The sequence below is a fragment of the Triticum dicoccoides genome, chromosome 5A, assembly GCF_002162155.2.
Source record: "Triticum dicoccoides isolate Atlit2015 ecotype Zavitan chromosome 5A, WEW_v2.0, whole genome shotgun sequence".
NCBI lineage: Eukaryota > Viridiplantae > Streptophyta > Magnoliopsida > Poales > Poaceae > Triticum > Triticum dicoccoides.
This window is the reverse complement of record NC_041388.1, coordinates 540046351-540063612: the sequence shown is the minus strand read 5'-3', so window position 1 is coordinate 540063612 and position 17262 is coordinate 540046351. Positions and strand designations below refer to the sequence as shown.

General features: G+C 43.0%; 1 protein-coding gene across 1 annotated transcript; it reads right to left on the bottom strand.

Annotated features, from left to right (window-relative positions):
* Positions 1–15581: 15581 nt before the first annotated feature.
* LOC119298670 (putative cyclin-F1-1) lies at positions 15582–16400 on the bottom strand. Its single transcript, XM_037575976.1, has one exon. It carries the CDS (start codon positions 16398–16400, stop codon positions 15582–15584), a length of 819 nt encoding a protein of 272 aa, XP_037431873.1.
* Between the last annotated feature and the right edge of the window lie 862 nt (positions 16401–17262).

Here is a 17262-nt window from a genome sequence, read left to right as displayed (position 1 = left end):
CGCTGCTGCACTATTTCAAGTTTTTTGTTCTTAATTTGAGGTCGCAATGATCTCCTCCAGTTGGTACTGGCTGTTTTCTTGTAAGTCGACGGTGTTGAGAGCAAGTTCCCTCAGCTCTGGCAAACCTTCAAAGCCCGGGGGTAGCAGCGGGATGGTGCAGAAGAAGAAAAGGAGGGAGGTGAGCCGGCTGCAGGTGAAGACGGAGGAGGGGATGGTCAGGAAGCCGGAGATGTCGAGGATGCCAACACCTCCGCGGGAGAGGACGAGGAGCCAGTCGTGGATGCGGCCTTTGTAGGGCTCCTCAATGTAGGCGCGGAAGCGCCGGATGCGGCCGGGGCAGCGGAGGAGGATGCTAGCTGTCGACGGCCCCAAGATTGTGATGAGCACCGAAATCAAGGTCGAGCCATGGAAGGGCCTCCCATCGGCGTCTCCAGGCGCGGGAGAGCGCCGACGTGCGGACGGCGTCGCGGGGCCCGACGCGGTTGAGGATGTCGGCGAGGACGTCCGTTGGCAGGGAGATCAGGGCGTCCGCCTCCACCACGGCGGCATCAACCACCCTACGGGGCCTGTAAGAGCGGCGCCGCGGAGGCATCTCTCCGGCGACCCACAGTGCCGTGGGAGAGCTGGGCGAGCGGGAGGTTGGGGGGCGGCGGGGTCAGCGCGGCATGCGTAATAATTGCGAGTGAATAAAAGAAATTTGACGGGAAAAGCCTCTTGGCGTCGTTGAATATATTTTTGCAAAATAAAAGCAGGTGGATCACAGCCCCCAAAATTGACAAATTTGAAACACAAGAACCTCCAGCTAACTTGTGCGCCATTTCATTCGCTTTCCTCGAACAATGTTGAATCTGGATCGACCAAACAATGTTGAATCGTGTAAAAATAGAAAGAAGTGCATATTTCAACTCCGAACACACACTCTATAGTTTAACTAGAAGAACGTCCGTGCGTTGCAACAGGGTCACATTAACTTTAAGAGTTCAATATTAGTTATGTTAATATTACATTTAATATTCTCACACATATTAAGTGACATTGACGACATTTTTTATCATCAAATTCTCACACACACTCTCTCTTCCTCCCTCTTCCTCACTCTCTCTCCCCCCTTTCCTCTCTCTCTCTAACACACACATATTTATCTTATTGGGTACGGAATCATAATCCATCTATTTCACGCGCACGCGCTAGTGCATAACAATATGGATTATGTGTATTGTATTCGCCACCACAACTTATATTTCCCCGAGCCGCGTTGCTACAGAGCCGAGCTCCCGCCCGACCACCTCGTCGGCATCGAAGGGGAATGGATAAGGGTGACGCCCTGCCTCCCCTGCCCCCCATGGCCCCACTCCTCGACGCCCCCTCCCAGATCTACTTCTCCTCCTCGCTCGCTCGATCCCGTCGATCTGGACGAAGTCAGACGCCACGACCACCATGACCGACCCCGTCCACACAGCCACTGCTCTCCCTGCAGGCTAGGAGCTTGTCGAGGAGCTCCGAACTCCTCCGCTACTTCGTCTGCGCCAAAGAGATCAAGTCCAGCACGCCCGCATCGACCTCGCTGTCGTCTTCCTCAACCTTCGGCCACCGTAACATTGTCGTTCGATCCGCGCCGCCCGAACTCCCTTGTCTTCCCCTAGGGTGCCATTGACACCGCCGTGATGTCCTCTTGCCTTTCCCATGTTTCCCCTCTCGTTTGCTCTCGTTAGGTATTTCGTCGTGGCCGAGAACCGCCACTACACCACGGTCAAGGTTCGGCGACACATCAATCTGTTGGCATAGGGTGCCTTTGCCGACACATAGATTGTCGCTAACACATATGCTGACAAAAGAGAAAACAGTCGGAGGACTTGCTGTGGGGAAAGGCATTGCCGACAGAAGTTCACTTGCCGACACTTTTTCAGACAGTATACACCCTACCTACGCCGACAGTTCGCTTGTGGACATACACCCTATGTACCCCGACAGATGGTTTGTGGGCATACATCCTAGGTACGCCGACAGTTCAGGTGTGCACTTACACCCTACTTTTGTCGACACATATGCTGTTCTTCTAGGTATATCTCTATCCCAACACATATTCTGTTTGGATATATTTGAACCTTTGCCGACACTTATGCTGTCTATATAAGTATATATTTTGGCCAACACATAGTCTGTACGTCTAGGCATGTATGTTTGCTGACACTTTTCATGCCTAGCTAGCTAGTAGCCATGGCCGACAGTTGCTCTGCAAGAATTTGTTTACCAACAGATAACTTGTTGGTAAGTAGTGCACAGCCAAACCAATAATTTCACATATATACTGAAATGCAATAGATAAACAACATCAACATGGACACATTGGACAACAATGATTATAGGTTCAGAAACAGACACATACTGATATAGGTTCACAAACTGACATATACTGACATAGGTTCACAAATAGACATATATATATCAACATAGGTTCACAAGCACAACCAGAAGTATAGTTTAACCATCCAGAACACACAAGTCACATAAAAAGGACCACTATTTGTTCAATGAAATAATTCAAACATTAATTCGGAGCACACAAATCACATCCATGAGCACAAAGTTTCTACTCCAAAACACTTCAAGCACCAAATGGTCCGAAACACACATCAGATTCGTGACATGTTTGAAGTTGGCTTTCAAAATACTGCGCACAACCATGTATGTTCCATGATACTCCAAGTCCTCCTCACATCCAATGCCAGGTGGCTAAGTACCTGAAATATTGCATACGAATTTGTCAAGAATTGTCAAGAAAGTGTAATCAACTGAAAAGTTGTTCAAAGCTCCTGAACAGTGACATCACATTCAATAGGTTTAACTAGAGGACTACGTGGCCGAATATGCACCATTGGATAGGACAATCTAACGGCCCACGTGGCTGGGATTCGCGGTGCGGGCGCATCACTCCCCTGCCAGCCTGCCACCTCGTGAAGACAGCAGGCGGTGGTTCTCTCCCTGACTAGAAAATTCTAGCATGCTCATGTGACATGAGTACTGTAGTACATGCAGCCTACAGTTGCACTATAGAGTAGAATCGACCAAGCAATTAGTAGCCCACACCCCTACGGTAAGATAGCTACTTTAGTATAAAAGAATAGAAACGGAGATGAGAGAGAATGGATGCACCAATTCAGCCATGTAAGGACAAATGCACAATTTACAAGAGTAGATAAAAACAAGTACATTGAACAGTCTAATATATGTGTTGTAACAAGACTCTTTTTGCAAAATTAAAAATTAAAAATAGACATTAATTTCATTTATAAATCCTTTATTTCAAAAATATTACAATCTGGATTTTTCTTTGTTTCTGCCAGTAATTTATATGTGTACAACTCTAATCTATTAGACGGCAAGTGTATGGAATTTGTTTAAAAATGAAAGTAGTAAATATCGGCAATCGAATTATATGCTAGATTGCCACCAATTCTTCCAGCATATATTTTTCCAGGTTCCTTGTGGTAGACCAACAGGGTTCACTTCCTACGTAGGGTGTCTGTGTGCGTACATACTATTGCGTCTATATGAGTATTTGTGTTTGTACTACGGTAGAAAAAATATTTACAACATTTCAACATACAATATTTCACAACAATCGTAAAATCTACACGTGCATGGCACGTGCCATTTACTACTAGTATTTAGTTGCCATATTTAATATGCTTAGTTTCCAGATTACTAAATACTTATTTGCCCAAGAGTTTAAACATGCTTTTAGGTGTCAATCAGTTTCCACAAATACTATGTACTCACTTGTCAGATTACATAGTTATTAAATAAAAACTTAGTTTGACCAGGATGCTCGAAACACGCTAGTTGTATCTACTTTTTGTATGGATAAATATGGAGCTATAAACAGAAATAGGTGCACATAAATATGGAGATTGACAAATAGCTGCAGATTTTTACTTGTTAAATTTCTCCAAGGTAGGAGAAGTGCCAAGGGCTGGAGATAAAAGGTGCACACAAATATGGAGATTGACAACTATTCAATACATCAATGGTCTTATAGGACAGATAAGTGGGCAGAAAGAAACTAAGGCACATTAATGTTAATTGGCATGTAAATTTGATGTATATCATAGTACCTGCACCTCCTGGCACATTAGATGTCTTCTTGGGATCTTTGATCTGCAACAACAATCACTACTTAATAGATGACCGATTTGCACAAAAGAAAAGAAACCAAGTGCTCTAGATTATTACCATAGCAGATGGCCATGCAATCGATTTCCCCTTAGCATCTCCCATGGTCAACACATTCCCATACGGACGAGGCAACTGAGTATCCCTTTTGAACACCGAATAGATGACAATTTCGACATATTGAGAACCTAGGGGCTCACCCCCCACCACAACCTTTGGATTAGTTGTTTGAATTGTTCCTTTGGCAATAGCGACATTTAAATGTCTAGTCATGCTATATAGTATCACATCTCTTCCACCCTATGGGAAAAATTTGCAATTCAGAATATAATCATGGTAAAGAAACAAGTTCATATAGCATCATATTGGCAATTAAAGGCCAAAAGGAAAGGAAAGATTTACCCCTTGTTGTCGGTTATGTTTCTCAACATTAACAATTTTTCTTCTAGTAAGAGTGTCATCATTCTGCATAGAAGCATTTGACTCAGCCACCTCCTCTAGATGAGCATTGCCTTTTTCAATATTATTGGCTTCTCTTGTCCTTATGTTCTACATCAAAATCAAGCATTGTAGATGTTAAATATAATAAACTACAACGAGAACACAGCATTACATGTTTCGCTATGGCAGAGGTACAATATAATAGAACTAGTGCTACCTGGTGTGGAGTATTTGGTTCATGTTCAGGTGTGGTATTTGGTTTCATCTTGTTGCCCCTGTGAAGATAGAAAAAGTTGCCTCATCTCAGCCATTTGCTTCTTCATGTCATCCATTTGGTCTTGCAGATGTTCCACTTTTTGGTTAGATACATGACACTTTTCCATTGCTATTTGAAGCTTTGTAGATTTATACTGCTGGATTCCTGGCAACTCTAGGTCAGATGGAGTTGGCCCCAAACCAACAGCACGAACATATCCATTTTTTTTCTTTTCCACAAACAAACGCAAACAAATCACCATCCTTAATACCATTCTCCAACACTTCTGGGTGCTTTAATGCTTCATCTTGAAGTTCATTCTGTAGATTTCAGGAATTGTTATGAGTTCCTAGTACTTACTACATAAACAAAAATATGAAAGGAATCGAGAAATTAGAGTGCATCTGAACTTAAAATTCTTACTGTAGACCCTTTTTGAGGAAGTCCACTAATTCGATGTGTATGTGTTTCAATAAACAATTCATGTCTATGTGGGTGGCGCTTGAGCTCCTCGGTCTATGTCAAGTGATAATAAAGATTAAAACAATGAGCAAAATGTACAAACATCAAAGTTTAGAACAAGAATAGCATGGTTGCATACCATTTCAGTGTCAACCCAAGCAAAAATCTTACTTCCAGATGTGTGATTTTGCGTGTGATGTGCTCGATTATTTTTACCTCTTATTGAGCGAGCCTACCAAATGGTTTGATAAAGATCATGTCACACAAGCAATCATGTCACACAAGTAGAATCAAATGTCAATACTAACCTAACAAAGATCATACCTTAGCTTTTGGAGTCAACCAAAATGCAACAAGCAACTTCCATTGGTCAGGATGAACTCTAGCATCACATGATGCTATAAGTTCATCATATTCATATGATTCATCATAATAATCCTTCTTTAGGTCTGATTTGAAGTCTTTCCATTTAATTTGTGCTGTTTTCATATACCATTGGAAAACTCGTTCGTCTAATTCCCAAAACAACTGAAAAATTGGCATTTGGAAATAAGCATTGGAGAACAATACAACATAAACTAACTCATTAGTCACTCCTAAACATGAACACTAAGATATCATCCAGGAACTCACTAGCCAATAAAAATATAGCAACATAGCAGCAACCAATAACTATATAGCAGCAGCAACCAAGTATTACCTTTGCCTCGGTCCATAAAGCAAGTTTTTTAGATAGATCAACCTTCCTCCAATCATCAAATTCAACCGGAAAACCCTTGGTTCTTATTTGTGTTCCAACAAAGTTGGCGAACCGTGTAGCAGATTTACCACAAGGCTGGCCATACTCATTGATTTCCAACTTGAGTTTAGGCTTGTTTTGCCTTCCCCATATGCTTTTCATAGCAGTAACTTTCCTAACCTCCCTTTCATGGACTGATATCCAATAAATGCAGAAAATAGGTTTAGTACTACGAATGCATTATCATTCAATTGCTAATCTTGAAGGTACACACATCAAAGTAAAGAAGCATACCTTCAGGTTCATTCAATACAACCTCAGGTTCAGTTGAAATTTCAGTATTTAATCTTGAAGAAGACCGCAATTGCCAGTCTAGAGCTTGAGTTTGTGAAACATGAGTTCGCTTTTGTCTATACAATTAACCACATAAATCAGTGTTAACTATGCAAAAAGGGATAGCAAATAGTGTGCTGGAAATAGTGCATATGTATGTGTGGATGATGTAATAGTTTTAGTAGTATATGATGCAAAGCTATAATCCAACACAAAGAAATTGAAGACATGTGTTTTCTTTTAGTTATATCATATTTAGCAACAATACCTTTTTCTTCTTTTGGGGAGCAGGTTGGCATTCCGCCTCAAATGCATCTGCTAGACCTTTAAGATTCAAAGTTCTCTTCATGTTCTCATTTTGTCTTCTACGTACATCAAGTATAGTGCTGTTCCTTTCGAGTTCATATTCAGGAGTTCTTTCTGCGCTTCTTGCTGGAGCTGACATTTTTTCTCCTGCTCCTGTAAGTGCTTACAAATGAGTTAGCAGTCCATACAACATGCAAGTATTTCAACTGAAGTAACAACCAAATTTTACACAACTACCAAATAAAATGCGGAAAATCATTATGACACGTACTTCCTCTTTGGTGCAACAACAATTATTCCATCTATATCAGTCCTTACATGAGAAAATTTGGTATAATCAATGTCGGGATCAACATCTGTGTGTAGATCAATTAACAACCCCTTATTAGCATTCTCAAGATCTACATTTTCATCATCCACAGCGGCCATAGAGTAGGTGCCATGTGGTTTTGTGTTCTGGACAACTGCACACCAGCCTTTACCATCAACCTCTGGAACATAGAAAATTTGTGCGGCTTGTGATGCTAAGATGAAAGGTTCACCTGATAACTTATCACCACTACCAAATAAATGGTTAAAGTTAACAGTAGTAACCCCAAACTGATCGGTTTTTACCCATTTGTCTTGTTCACGATTGTCAACCCAATCACATCGAAATAACACCATGTATCCTTTTTGGCGGTAGTTTAGCTCAACTATCTCCCTAATAATGCCATAATATATCTCTACTCCTCTTGAATTCTGTGCAGCTATAGCTACTCCACTGTTTAGAATAGGTCTACCATCATCACTTGAGTGTGTATGGAAATCGAACCCATTAGTAGTATAGCTGTTAAGTTTTCTAGCAATCATGAAAGGCTCTTGGGCTAAAACTTGCATTTCTTCTGATACTTCTACACCTCTTTCAACTAATGACAACACCTGAGTATAGAATTGTTGTTAGTTACAACAGGTTAACATGATTAATGTGGAGCACAATAGGTCAAGTGATGTCCTACTTACATGCTCTCGAAACCACTCATGAAACTTCTCATGTTGCATAGTGTTGATTGCTTTTTCATTGGGAAGACCAATTGAGGATAGGTGCTCGCGGTGCTTCCTATAATTGCGTATCAAATTAAATATTATAAGAAAGATAAGAAAGAGATAATATTACTATAGTGTGTGCAGCTTACTTCACATAAGGTTCTATTTCATTGTGGTTGAACAAGACATATCTATGTGCTTGGATCCAAGAATTATTTGATAATGATATAATGCTACCCAATCCTTGCCCCTTGTGGCACAAGTATGGACTGGTGTTGGACGTTTCATTATTCAGCACCTCAACATTATTATCTTGTCGAGTGAACCTAGTCTCACACCCTTTGAGATAGCGAGAACATAATGTAAGGCCCTCATCAAACAAATAACCCTAAGCGATTGATCCTTCTGGATGGCTTCTAGTGCGAACATGTCCTTTGCAGTGCCCCAAATACCTACATACTACAGATTGTAAGCCTATTTGCAAAATTCATTTGCAAAAAAATAGGTTGCTATAAGACTTTGTTTAGAAGATCACCTTTCTACTGACCACATGCTCCGGAAGTGTACTGGGCCACCAATTCTAACTTGGGCAGGCAAATGAACCATCAAGTGGACCATGACATCAAAAAAACTTGGCAGGAATATGGTTTCAAGTATGTTTAAGGTCTCAGCTATTTCAGCCTCTAGAATTTGCGTATCACTGACGCGGATAACAGGTCAGCAAATCTTATTGAAGAAGTTACTAACACGAGTCAATGCAGCACATACTCTTGTTGGCAATATTTTTTGAATCGCAAGCGGAAGAAGGTGCTGCAGCAGAATGTGATTATCATGGCTCTTCACTCCAAAAATCTTCTTCTCGCCAACATGGATATAACGTCGTATATCAGTTGCAAAGCCTTGTGGAAACTTGACTCCCATCAAGACTTGGAGAAAATGTTTCATCTGATCGGGTGTCAAAGTATATTGTGCTGGAGGTATATACAATTTACCCTCTTCTACTTCAACAGGATGCAGGTCCCCCATAATACCCAAAGCTTGGATGTCTAAGCAAGAATTTGCTTATCCTTTGATTTTCCCTCAAGGCCCAGAAGTGTGTTAACTATGTTATCACATACATTTTTTTCTATATGCATAAAATCAAAGTTATGACGCAACATCAGATCTTTCCAATAGGGCAACTTAAACCACACAGATCTTCTTTTATACAAGGGAGGGGATTCACCTTCTTTGCATTTTCTCTTTGTTGTCTTCTTGGCAGCTGGATCTTTTCCAAAGGATGTTTCGAGATTTGCTGTCAAATCATCGATTTCCTCACCCGTAAGAGGTATAGGTGTTGTCCTATGCTCTGACTTGCCATCAAATAACTTTTCATCTGATCTAAACTTATGATTGGATGATAAGAACCTACGATGTCCCATATAGCAATATTTGCTGCCTTTTTTTCATTGTAGAGAACAAGTGAATGAATGGCACTTAGGACAAGCTACCTCACCCTGGGTAGCACACCCATGAGTGTAGCCTAAACCTGGAAAGTCATGTATGGTGCAAAGGATGGCAGATCGAAGATCAAATATTTCAGACTTAGAAGCATCAAATGTCTTTACACCATGATAGTACATATCTACTAAATCATCTACCAAAGGTTCAAGATAGACATCCATATCGCCACCAGGTGCCTTAGGGCCAGGGATGAGCAAAGAAAGGATAAAATTAGTCCGCTTCATGCACATCCAAGGAGGAAGGTTGTATGGAATCAAAAAGACTGGCCAAATACTGTAGGTACTCCTTGTTGACCTAAATGGATTAAAGCCATTAGTTGTTGCAGCCAATCTAAAATTCCGACTATCATTACCAATTAGTGGATGTTTGGAATCAAAATCCTTCCAGAAAATAGCATCTGCTGAGCACCTAATCAAACCATCTTTGGTCCGTTGTTCGTCATGCCACCTCATGTCAGTTGCAGTTTTAGAGGACATAAAGTACCTTTGAAGCCTTCTTTTAATAGGAAAATAGAGAAGAACCTTTCTAGGAACTCTATGTACCCTTTTCCCATCAGGACTCTTCTTTTCTGATTTCCACCTTGAAGTTTTACACTGTGGACATTGATTCTCCTTATCAAATTCATTTTTGAATAGTACACAATCATTTTCACAAGAATGAATACTAACATACCCAAGCCCAATAGATTTAACTATTTTCTTAGCTTCATTGAAATTTTTGGGAAGTACTGAACCTTTGGGGAATGCATCACTAAGTAACTCAAGCACCATGTCAAAACTTTTGTCACTCCATCGCCCAAGAAGTTTGATGTGGAGCAATTTGACAATAAAATGCAATTTTGAGAAGTTTTTACACCCGGGGTATAGTTCTTTGTTGTCATCATCAACCATCTTCAAATAAGCCTTGGTATCATCATCAACATCCGTCCTAGGGTTGTTATTGTCCTCATTGTTCTCTTCCAACATCCCCCCATCATCTAATCCACAAGCTATGTCTCGCAAGAAATTAGCTAATTCATTTTCTGCCGGTGAACTCTCTACTTCTACCTCCTCAATATTAGGGCTAGTGTGGCTAGATTCTCCATGAAACAACCATGTATGATACCCCTCCATGAAACCATCACATATCAAATGGTCACGTGCTTCTGTTGTTGTTCTCCATTTAGAGTTCAAACATATCTTGCAAGGACATAAGATTTTGTTTCCATTTGTTGAATTAATAAAAGCAAACTCTATAAACTTGTCTAACCCCTGCAGATACTCATTTGTGTGCGTACATGTAATTGTTATTTTTAGATATCAGAACAATTCATGACAAAATTATACCGTTTATGAGTTTGCAAAAAGGAAACTTGATGTACCTAGGCTTAGACAACCAGGTTTTGTCCATGATGCAACCTTAATATCAAAGTTGCCAAGTATCTGAATATGGCCAGTGCGGTAGTGTTAGCTTTGCATTAGTGAAGTGACAATCATTATTCAAGCAATAGCAGTACAAAACAATAACCATTCAAGCAACAAATACACATCCTCGTCCAGTTGTCTACTGTCACGAACAACTGCATATATTCAGATACAGAGAAGGTAATCTAGGGAGGAGTTGATGCTTACTCGGGGCACAGAGACGGAGCTGCGGGAGTGGAGCAGAGATGGAGCTTGGTCGGAGATGGAGCCTGACAACAGCAGAGCAGAGATGCGGCAGCAGCACTGCAAAGCCCCGGGAGCAGCAGGCCCGGAGATGGAGCTCCGGCAGCAACAAGCCCGGATTTGGAGCTCCGGCAGCAGTAGAGCAGAGGTCCGGCAGCAGCAGTGCAGAGGTCTGGCGGTAGTAGGAGCCTGGAGATGGAGCTCCAGCGGCGGTAGGAGCCCGACAATGGAACCCCAACGGGAGCAAGGAGCCCAGCTATGGAACCCCGGCGGCAGCAGGGAGCCGGATCCCCGGCGACAGCAAGGAGCCCGGAGATGGTTCCCCGACGGTAGCAGGGATGGGGATTGGCGAGGACGGCGGCTACATGTCAGGGGGGAGGGGGCGGCGGCGGTTGGATGTGAAGCGCGACGACGGCGAGTCGATCTAGGGCTGGAGCTCGGGGGGAGACGGGTGCGAGGACGTCGATGGAGCTAGGGAGGAGGGGGCGCGAGGACGGGGTGGAGTGCGAGGGCGGCGGCGATGGAGGCAGGACTGGATGAGCACGAGGGCAGCAGCCGATGGAGTGGATCCAACGCGAGGGCGGCGGCGGCGTCAGGCACGGGTTAGGGTTGGAGTCGATTTGGGTATTTTGCGGGGGAGGGGGAGTATTTTGCGGTGATACTTTGCACGAACAGGCGAAAATTTCGCTCGCACGCTGAAATTGCGCGCCAAGGCGGTCGATTGACACGTGTCCCTCTATGCCGACACTTAATCTAAGTCTATACACCCTATATACGCCGACACGTTTTATATCGCTAAATACGTACCTAGACCGACTGATAAACTGTCAAAACCCATACATATGCCGACACATAACACGTTATTAAGCGATTATTGACAAATACATAGTTATTTAGTGGTTGTCGACACATAATGTGTCTACATTGATGTACCTTTGCCTACACAAGTTCCGAAGACAAAACTTAAAAGCTACGGTGACAGTTATTTTGTGAAGATTAGTAGACCTTTGCCCACATAAATGTGTCACGTAAGCTCTACCGTGGTGTAGTGCGCCATCCGTCATGGCCATTGCAGGGGTAGCCACCGAGCTTCTCGGATTGACCCCGTGGCACATGCCTGCTCCTATGCGCGCCCATGCCCGAGCCTGCTACTCTTCTTCCGCGCCCACGAGGCCACTCCCTCTCCATGCCCACACCTGTGCCACACCGCGTCGATCGCGCCCTCCACTGCCGTCGCGCTCGCCGCAGCCACCGCACCACTGTGACCCGCGCGGTGCACACCCTGGCCATGCGCCACACTCTCGCTAGCTGCGCTCACCCCGTCTGCTGCCGCCTATCCCTTCGCTCGCCCCCGCAGTCACGCCCCTGCCTCGCGCCCCCTCCTGTCACGGCCATCTTCTGCCGGCCGCCCCCTCAGCCACGTCGGCCGCTTGCCTTTCCTGCTGCGTGCTGCTTCCTGCTGCTATGCGCTGCTCTACCGCTGGTACGCTTCTGCGCCATGTCCTCGACACTGCCGTGGACAAACATGGCGGAGGGATTGTCAATGGAGTACGAGGAGGAGGTGGCGGAGAAGGTGTGGAGAGGCAAGAGGTCTGGGGTGGCATCAGCTGGCTGTGGTGGAGGTGTTTATGCGAGAAGGAGTCGGAGCGGAAGGAGATGTCACAAATGGAAAGAATCGCAAAAAAATCATAACCTGAAGATCTCATTCTAAAAAATGCTAATATCGATAGAGGGGTGATTTCCTTCTATAGGTGGAAAATATAGGAAATATTGGTTGTTATCAAGGAAAGGTAAAAATTTAGGAAAGTTAGGATTTTGAACTGATTTCTATGCAAATGGGGTTTTATTGTTTGGTAACGTGATATCAGTACCTCCCCGTTTGTGACGTGTCTGATTAGGAAAGTATGCAAATGTTAAGAAACTATTTATTGGGAGGAAAGTTTGTGACATGTCTGTTATTTGTTTCCTAAAACAAATTTCACTAATGAGAGAAATCCATTGATTTAGATAAGTTAGGAAAGTTAGGTTAAAATATATTATTTGTTTCCTAAGACAAATTGAACCAATAAAAGAAATTGATTGATTTGCATAATTTAAGAAAGTTAGATCCGTGATTTGTTATACGTTAGAAAAGTTCTGGTTGTAATAAAGAGTGAAGAGAAAAATAAACCGATAGACCAGGGTGGGAGGGGGTAGTGGGAGGAGAGACGAAAAAAACCAGCGAAAAAAAAACCGTGGAGACTATTCACCAACTCCTCCATTAGGAGTAGAGAAGATTTACTACTTTACAACTCTGAACTTCAATGCCACCCTAAACTCTTAAAACCGGACAACTTTCAACATTGTGTCCCTCAAACCACTTTTTTGATCGATTTTGACTCGCTTTGAAGAGTTTACCGCCTAGTCAGCAACCACATCACCAAAAATAGACCAAAAAATGAAAAAACTCAAAACAAATTCACAAAATTCTAGAGAAAATGAGCACTACCATGCTGATGATTCTGGAAAGTTTATTTTTTTTAGCCAAACGGAATAAAAATACAATGAAAATACTAATTCAGAACCATTTTTGTCAAAATTTGATCCAAAAATCAATTTTTCCTGAAAATTTTGTAAAAAAACAAAAAATGAGCATTGCCATGTTCATAATTCTCTGAAAGGTTGGAATTTTTGAGAATTTTCAAAAAAAAGAGAGCAAAAATGGTCCTGAGTTTTGTATTTTTATTGTATTTTGTTATTCCGTTTGACCAAAAATCAAAAAATTCCAGAATTATCAGCATGGTAGTGCCCATTTGTAGATTTTTTAAAAAAATTGATTAAATTTTTACCAAAAATGGTCCTGAATATGTATTTCCGTTGTATTTCTTTATTCTTTTGGCAAAACATAAAAAGTTGTCCAGAATTTACCGCCTAGTCAGCAGCCACACCACCGAAAAGAGACCAAAAATGAAAAAAAAAACTCAGACCAAATTGTCAAAATTCTAAAAAATGAGCACTACCATGCTGATAATTCTAGAAACTTTATTTTTTGGCCAAATGGAATAAAAAATACAATGAAAATATTAATTCAGAACCATTTTTGTCAAAATTTGATCCAAAAATCATTTTTTCCTGAAAATTTTGGAAAACAAAAACAAAAAATGAGCATTGCCATGTTCATAATTCTAGTAAAGGTTGTAATTGTTGAGAATTTTGTAAATTTAAAAACAAATTGAGGAAAAATGGACCTAACTTTGTATTTTGTTATTCCGTTTGACCAAAAATCAAAAAATGCCAGATTTATCAGCATGGTAGTGCTCATTTTTAGATTGTTTTTAAAAAAATCCTGGAAAGAAATAAATTTTGACCCAAAATGGTCCTGAATATGTATTTCTGTTGTATTTGTTATTCTGTTTGACAAAAAATCAAAACAATTCCAGAATTATCAGCATGGTAGTGCTCATTTTTTAGATGTTTTTCAAATGTTTCTGCAAAATTTATTTTTGATAAAATTTTGAGCAAAATTGGTCCTGGATATGTATTTTTTATTGGTAACAATAAATGGGCCAAAAGCCCAATAATTCCAATATATATTTCCTAGGAGTGGACATAATGTTGTAGCTCCTTAGGTAACTCATGTAACGTACATTTGAAATGAATGTAAGGGAGTGTGGATATGTCATGATTAGACTACTAACGTGCCTTATAACATGGGGTATTATTTTCCTGATGATATCTATTCTCAGTGGGTGACATTTGTGGAGACCATATCTGATCCGCAAGGCAGCAAACAAACCCTCTTTGCAACAACCCAAGATGCAACTAGGAAGGATGTGGAGAGAACATTTGGAGTGCACCAAGCTCGTTGGATATTATTCGTTGAGCTATGATGATGTGGGAAGTGTAGACACTTTGGCATCTCATAACATGTTGTGTAATCTTGCACAACATGATTCTCAAGGATGGGGGTGAAGGGGCAGCGTGCGCGCATGATTTCAAGAAGCCCGGTGTTCAGGCTTGCCTCCGGAAACAAGAGGCAGTGAGCATTAACAACTTTCTGAAGATGCATGGACAACTGCGAGATCAATAGGTGTATATGCAACTTTTGAATGATCTTGTGGAGCACATGTAGATCCACAATGAAAATCAGTAAACTTTGCTTTTAAATTTTTCAGTTATGCACTATGAATAATATTTATGTTTGAACTATGTTTAGATTTTGTATTATTATAAGTACGATAATTTGTATTCGTGTGCACAAAACTATGTTTGGCCAGAATAATCAATATGCATGTGTTTGCATGAATTTAGTACTTTAAAATAGGATATTATGATTGCAAATGCCATTATTTAAGACCAATCCGGTCACTATACACGAGCGCTTCCACAGGCGTATAGCGACTCGGATTAGCTACTTCCGCAAAGAAATGAAGACAAAAGAATTGAAGAACAGCCCCAGCCATATCTTACACTTATCAAAATTTGGGACTCATATCACACTGGCAGTAGAATGAATGCCAATGGAGTTCGGACTTAATTTTGAGTTCCATTGCGTAACTAATTAAATTCCTATACACATCCCCATAAAGAATACGGTTTTTGTTCATGCACAATACATACATTGTCTCGATTAGGGTTCACAAATAACGACATCCGCAGAGGTGCATCGCATACACAGTCCATCTACTCCATGGCCTTGTAGCACGTCATTTACAGATTAGAGATTTTTCCTAGGAAGCAGCTTCTCTAAGGCGCATATGCAATCCATCAACTCCATCGCCTTGTACCCCGTCACCTCCTCCAGATCGTGGCTCAACGGCACGCCGACGATCTGCTTGGCGAGGAACAGCGCCGACGCAGCCACGGCAGACGGCAGGATCCGTCCAACGAACCCGAAAAACGGCAACGTTAGGTTGACCAGCCGAAGCGCCAGTGACCTCACCAAGAACTCGTCCTCCCGCTGGAAGAACCTCGTGAAGTGGTCGATGAAGGTGTACGCGGTCGGGCCGTCCATGGCGCAGCCGAGATCCATGAAGAGCTCCCACTCCATCTCCTCCACCACGTGCACGGTGGTCCCCAGGAACGCCTCGACGACTTGGGCGTCGAGCCTCCGCCCGCTGGAGGACTGCTCGTGCTTGGCGCCGAGGGAGACGGCGGCGGCGGCCACGAGTTGGAGCGCCTCGTCGTGGGCCGGCACGGGGCGCACGGACAGGACGCGGTCGAGGTAGGCGACGGCGCGGCAGAGCGTGCCCTCCGGGAGGCCGCCAAGGTGGCGGGCGAAGGCGTCCATCCAGAGCACGAGCTCGGCGCGCATGGACGGGCTCAGGTGGCCCTGCTGCATCTTGGACATGTAGTCGGCGTCAGGGTGCTCCCTGGGCTCCCTCTCCTTGGCCCGGAGGTCCGCGTCGACGTCGGGCTCGTAGGGATCCGCGCACTTGAGCCCCGGGTTTTCTCGCCGGGCGCCCATGACCCAAGAGACAGGATGAACGGCCGGGACGTCGGCTTGTCGCGGGTCGTTCATCGGCTGGAGCAGCATTGGCCACGCAGCGAGGGCTGGGCTGCCGGCGACTGGGGAGATGGCAGTCGAGTCGTCGCCGATCGGGACGTGCAGTGTCTGTCGATCAGCAGCCGACGAAAGAGAAGCGGGCTTTGGCGATCGCAGTGCGCCATGTATATAAAGATGGGATACGGGTGCGCTGACCGGGTTTGAGACGAACCCATTAAGTTTCGGAATTAAGCTAGGTACCGAATCGGACTTGCATTATTTCTTATTTTTTGTCCTTAATACTTTCCAGGTTGTTACGTGGCGCCAACGTAGTCAGGTAGTACATCAATATAGTGTGTGTGTGTGTGTGTGTGTGGAGACATTTTAGCTTCTACTAGTACAGTCGACGTAATGCACCAGGTCCATACATCACGCAACTTAGTCTTTCTTTCAGTTGTCTTTCTATCTCAAGCAGTTTTAACATGGCCCCTCTTACCCCCGCTTTTCACATGAAAGGTAAGAGTATAAAATAGATCTGAGCCATTGATCTCATTAATTAATGGCCTGATTAACTCTTACCTTCTTACCTCACATGTAAAAAGAGGAGGTTAGAGGGACCATGCTAAAATTTGCCTTCTATCTGTCTACGCTACTTCCATACTTCAACAAATATGAGAGGTTCCCTCAAAAAAAGATACAGTAACAGGTATGCATCTGGTGGTCTGGGGTCTCCTCTTTTGCGCAGACGAAGTCGACGCACCCGATTAATTTGCGGAAATCAAAATGCGCGTAGTTTAGAGTTTTGAAATACATCTTCTTGTGTGGATGTACATGGTCACGTGAAATCATCGTACCGTTCTCTTCTTGTGTGGATGTGCTGATGCTATTTTAAATATCTCTCCGAGGCAGGTGG

Excerpts from the sequence above, each read along its gene's own strand:
- LOC119298670 (XM_037575976.1), bottom strand. The coding sequence starts at position 16,400 with ATGCTGCTCCAGCCGATGAACGACCCGCGACAAGCCGACGTCCCGGCC.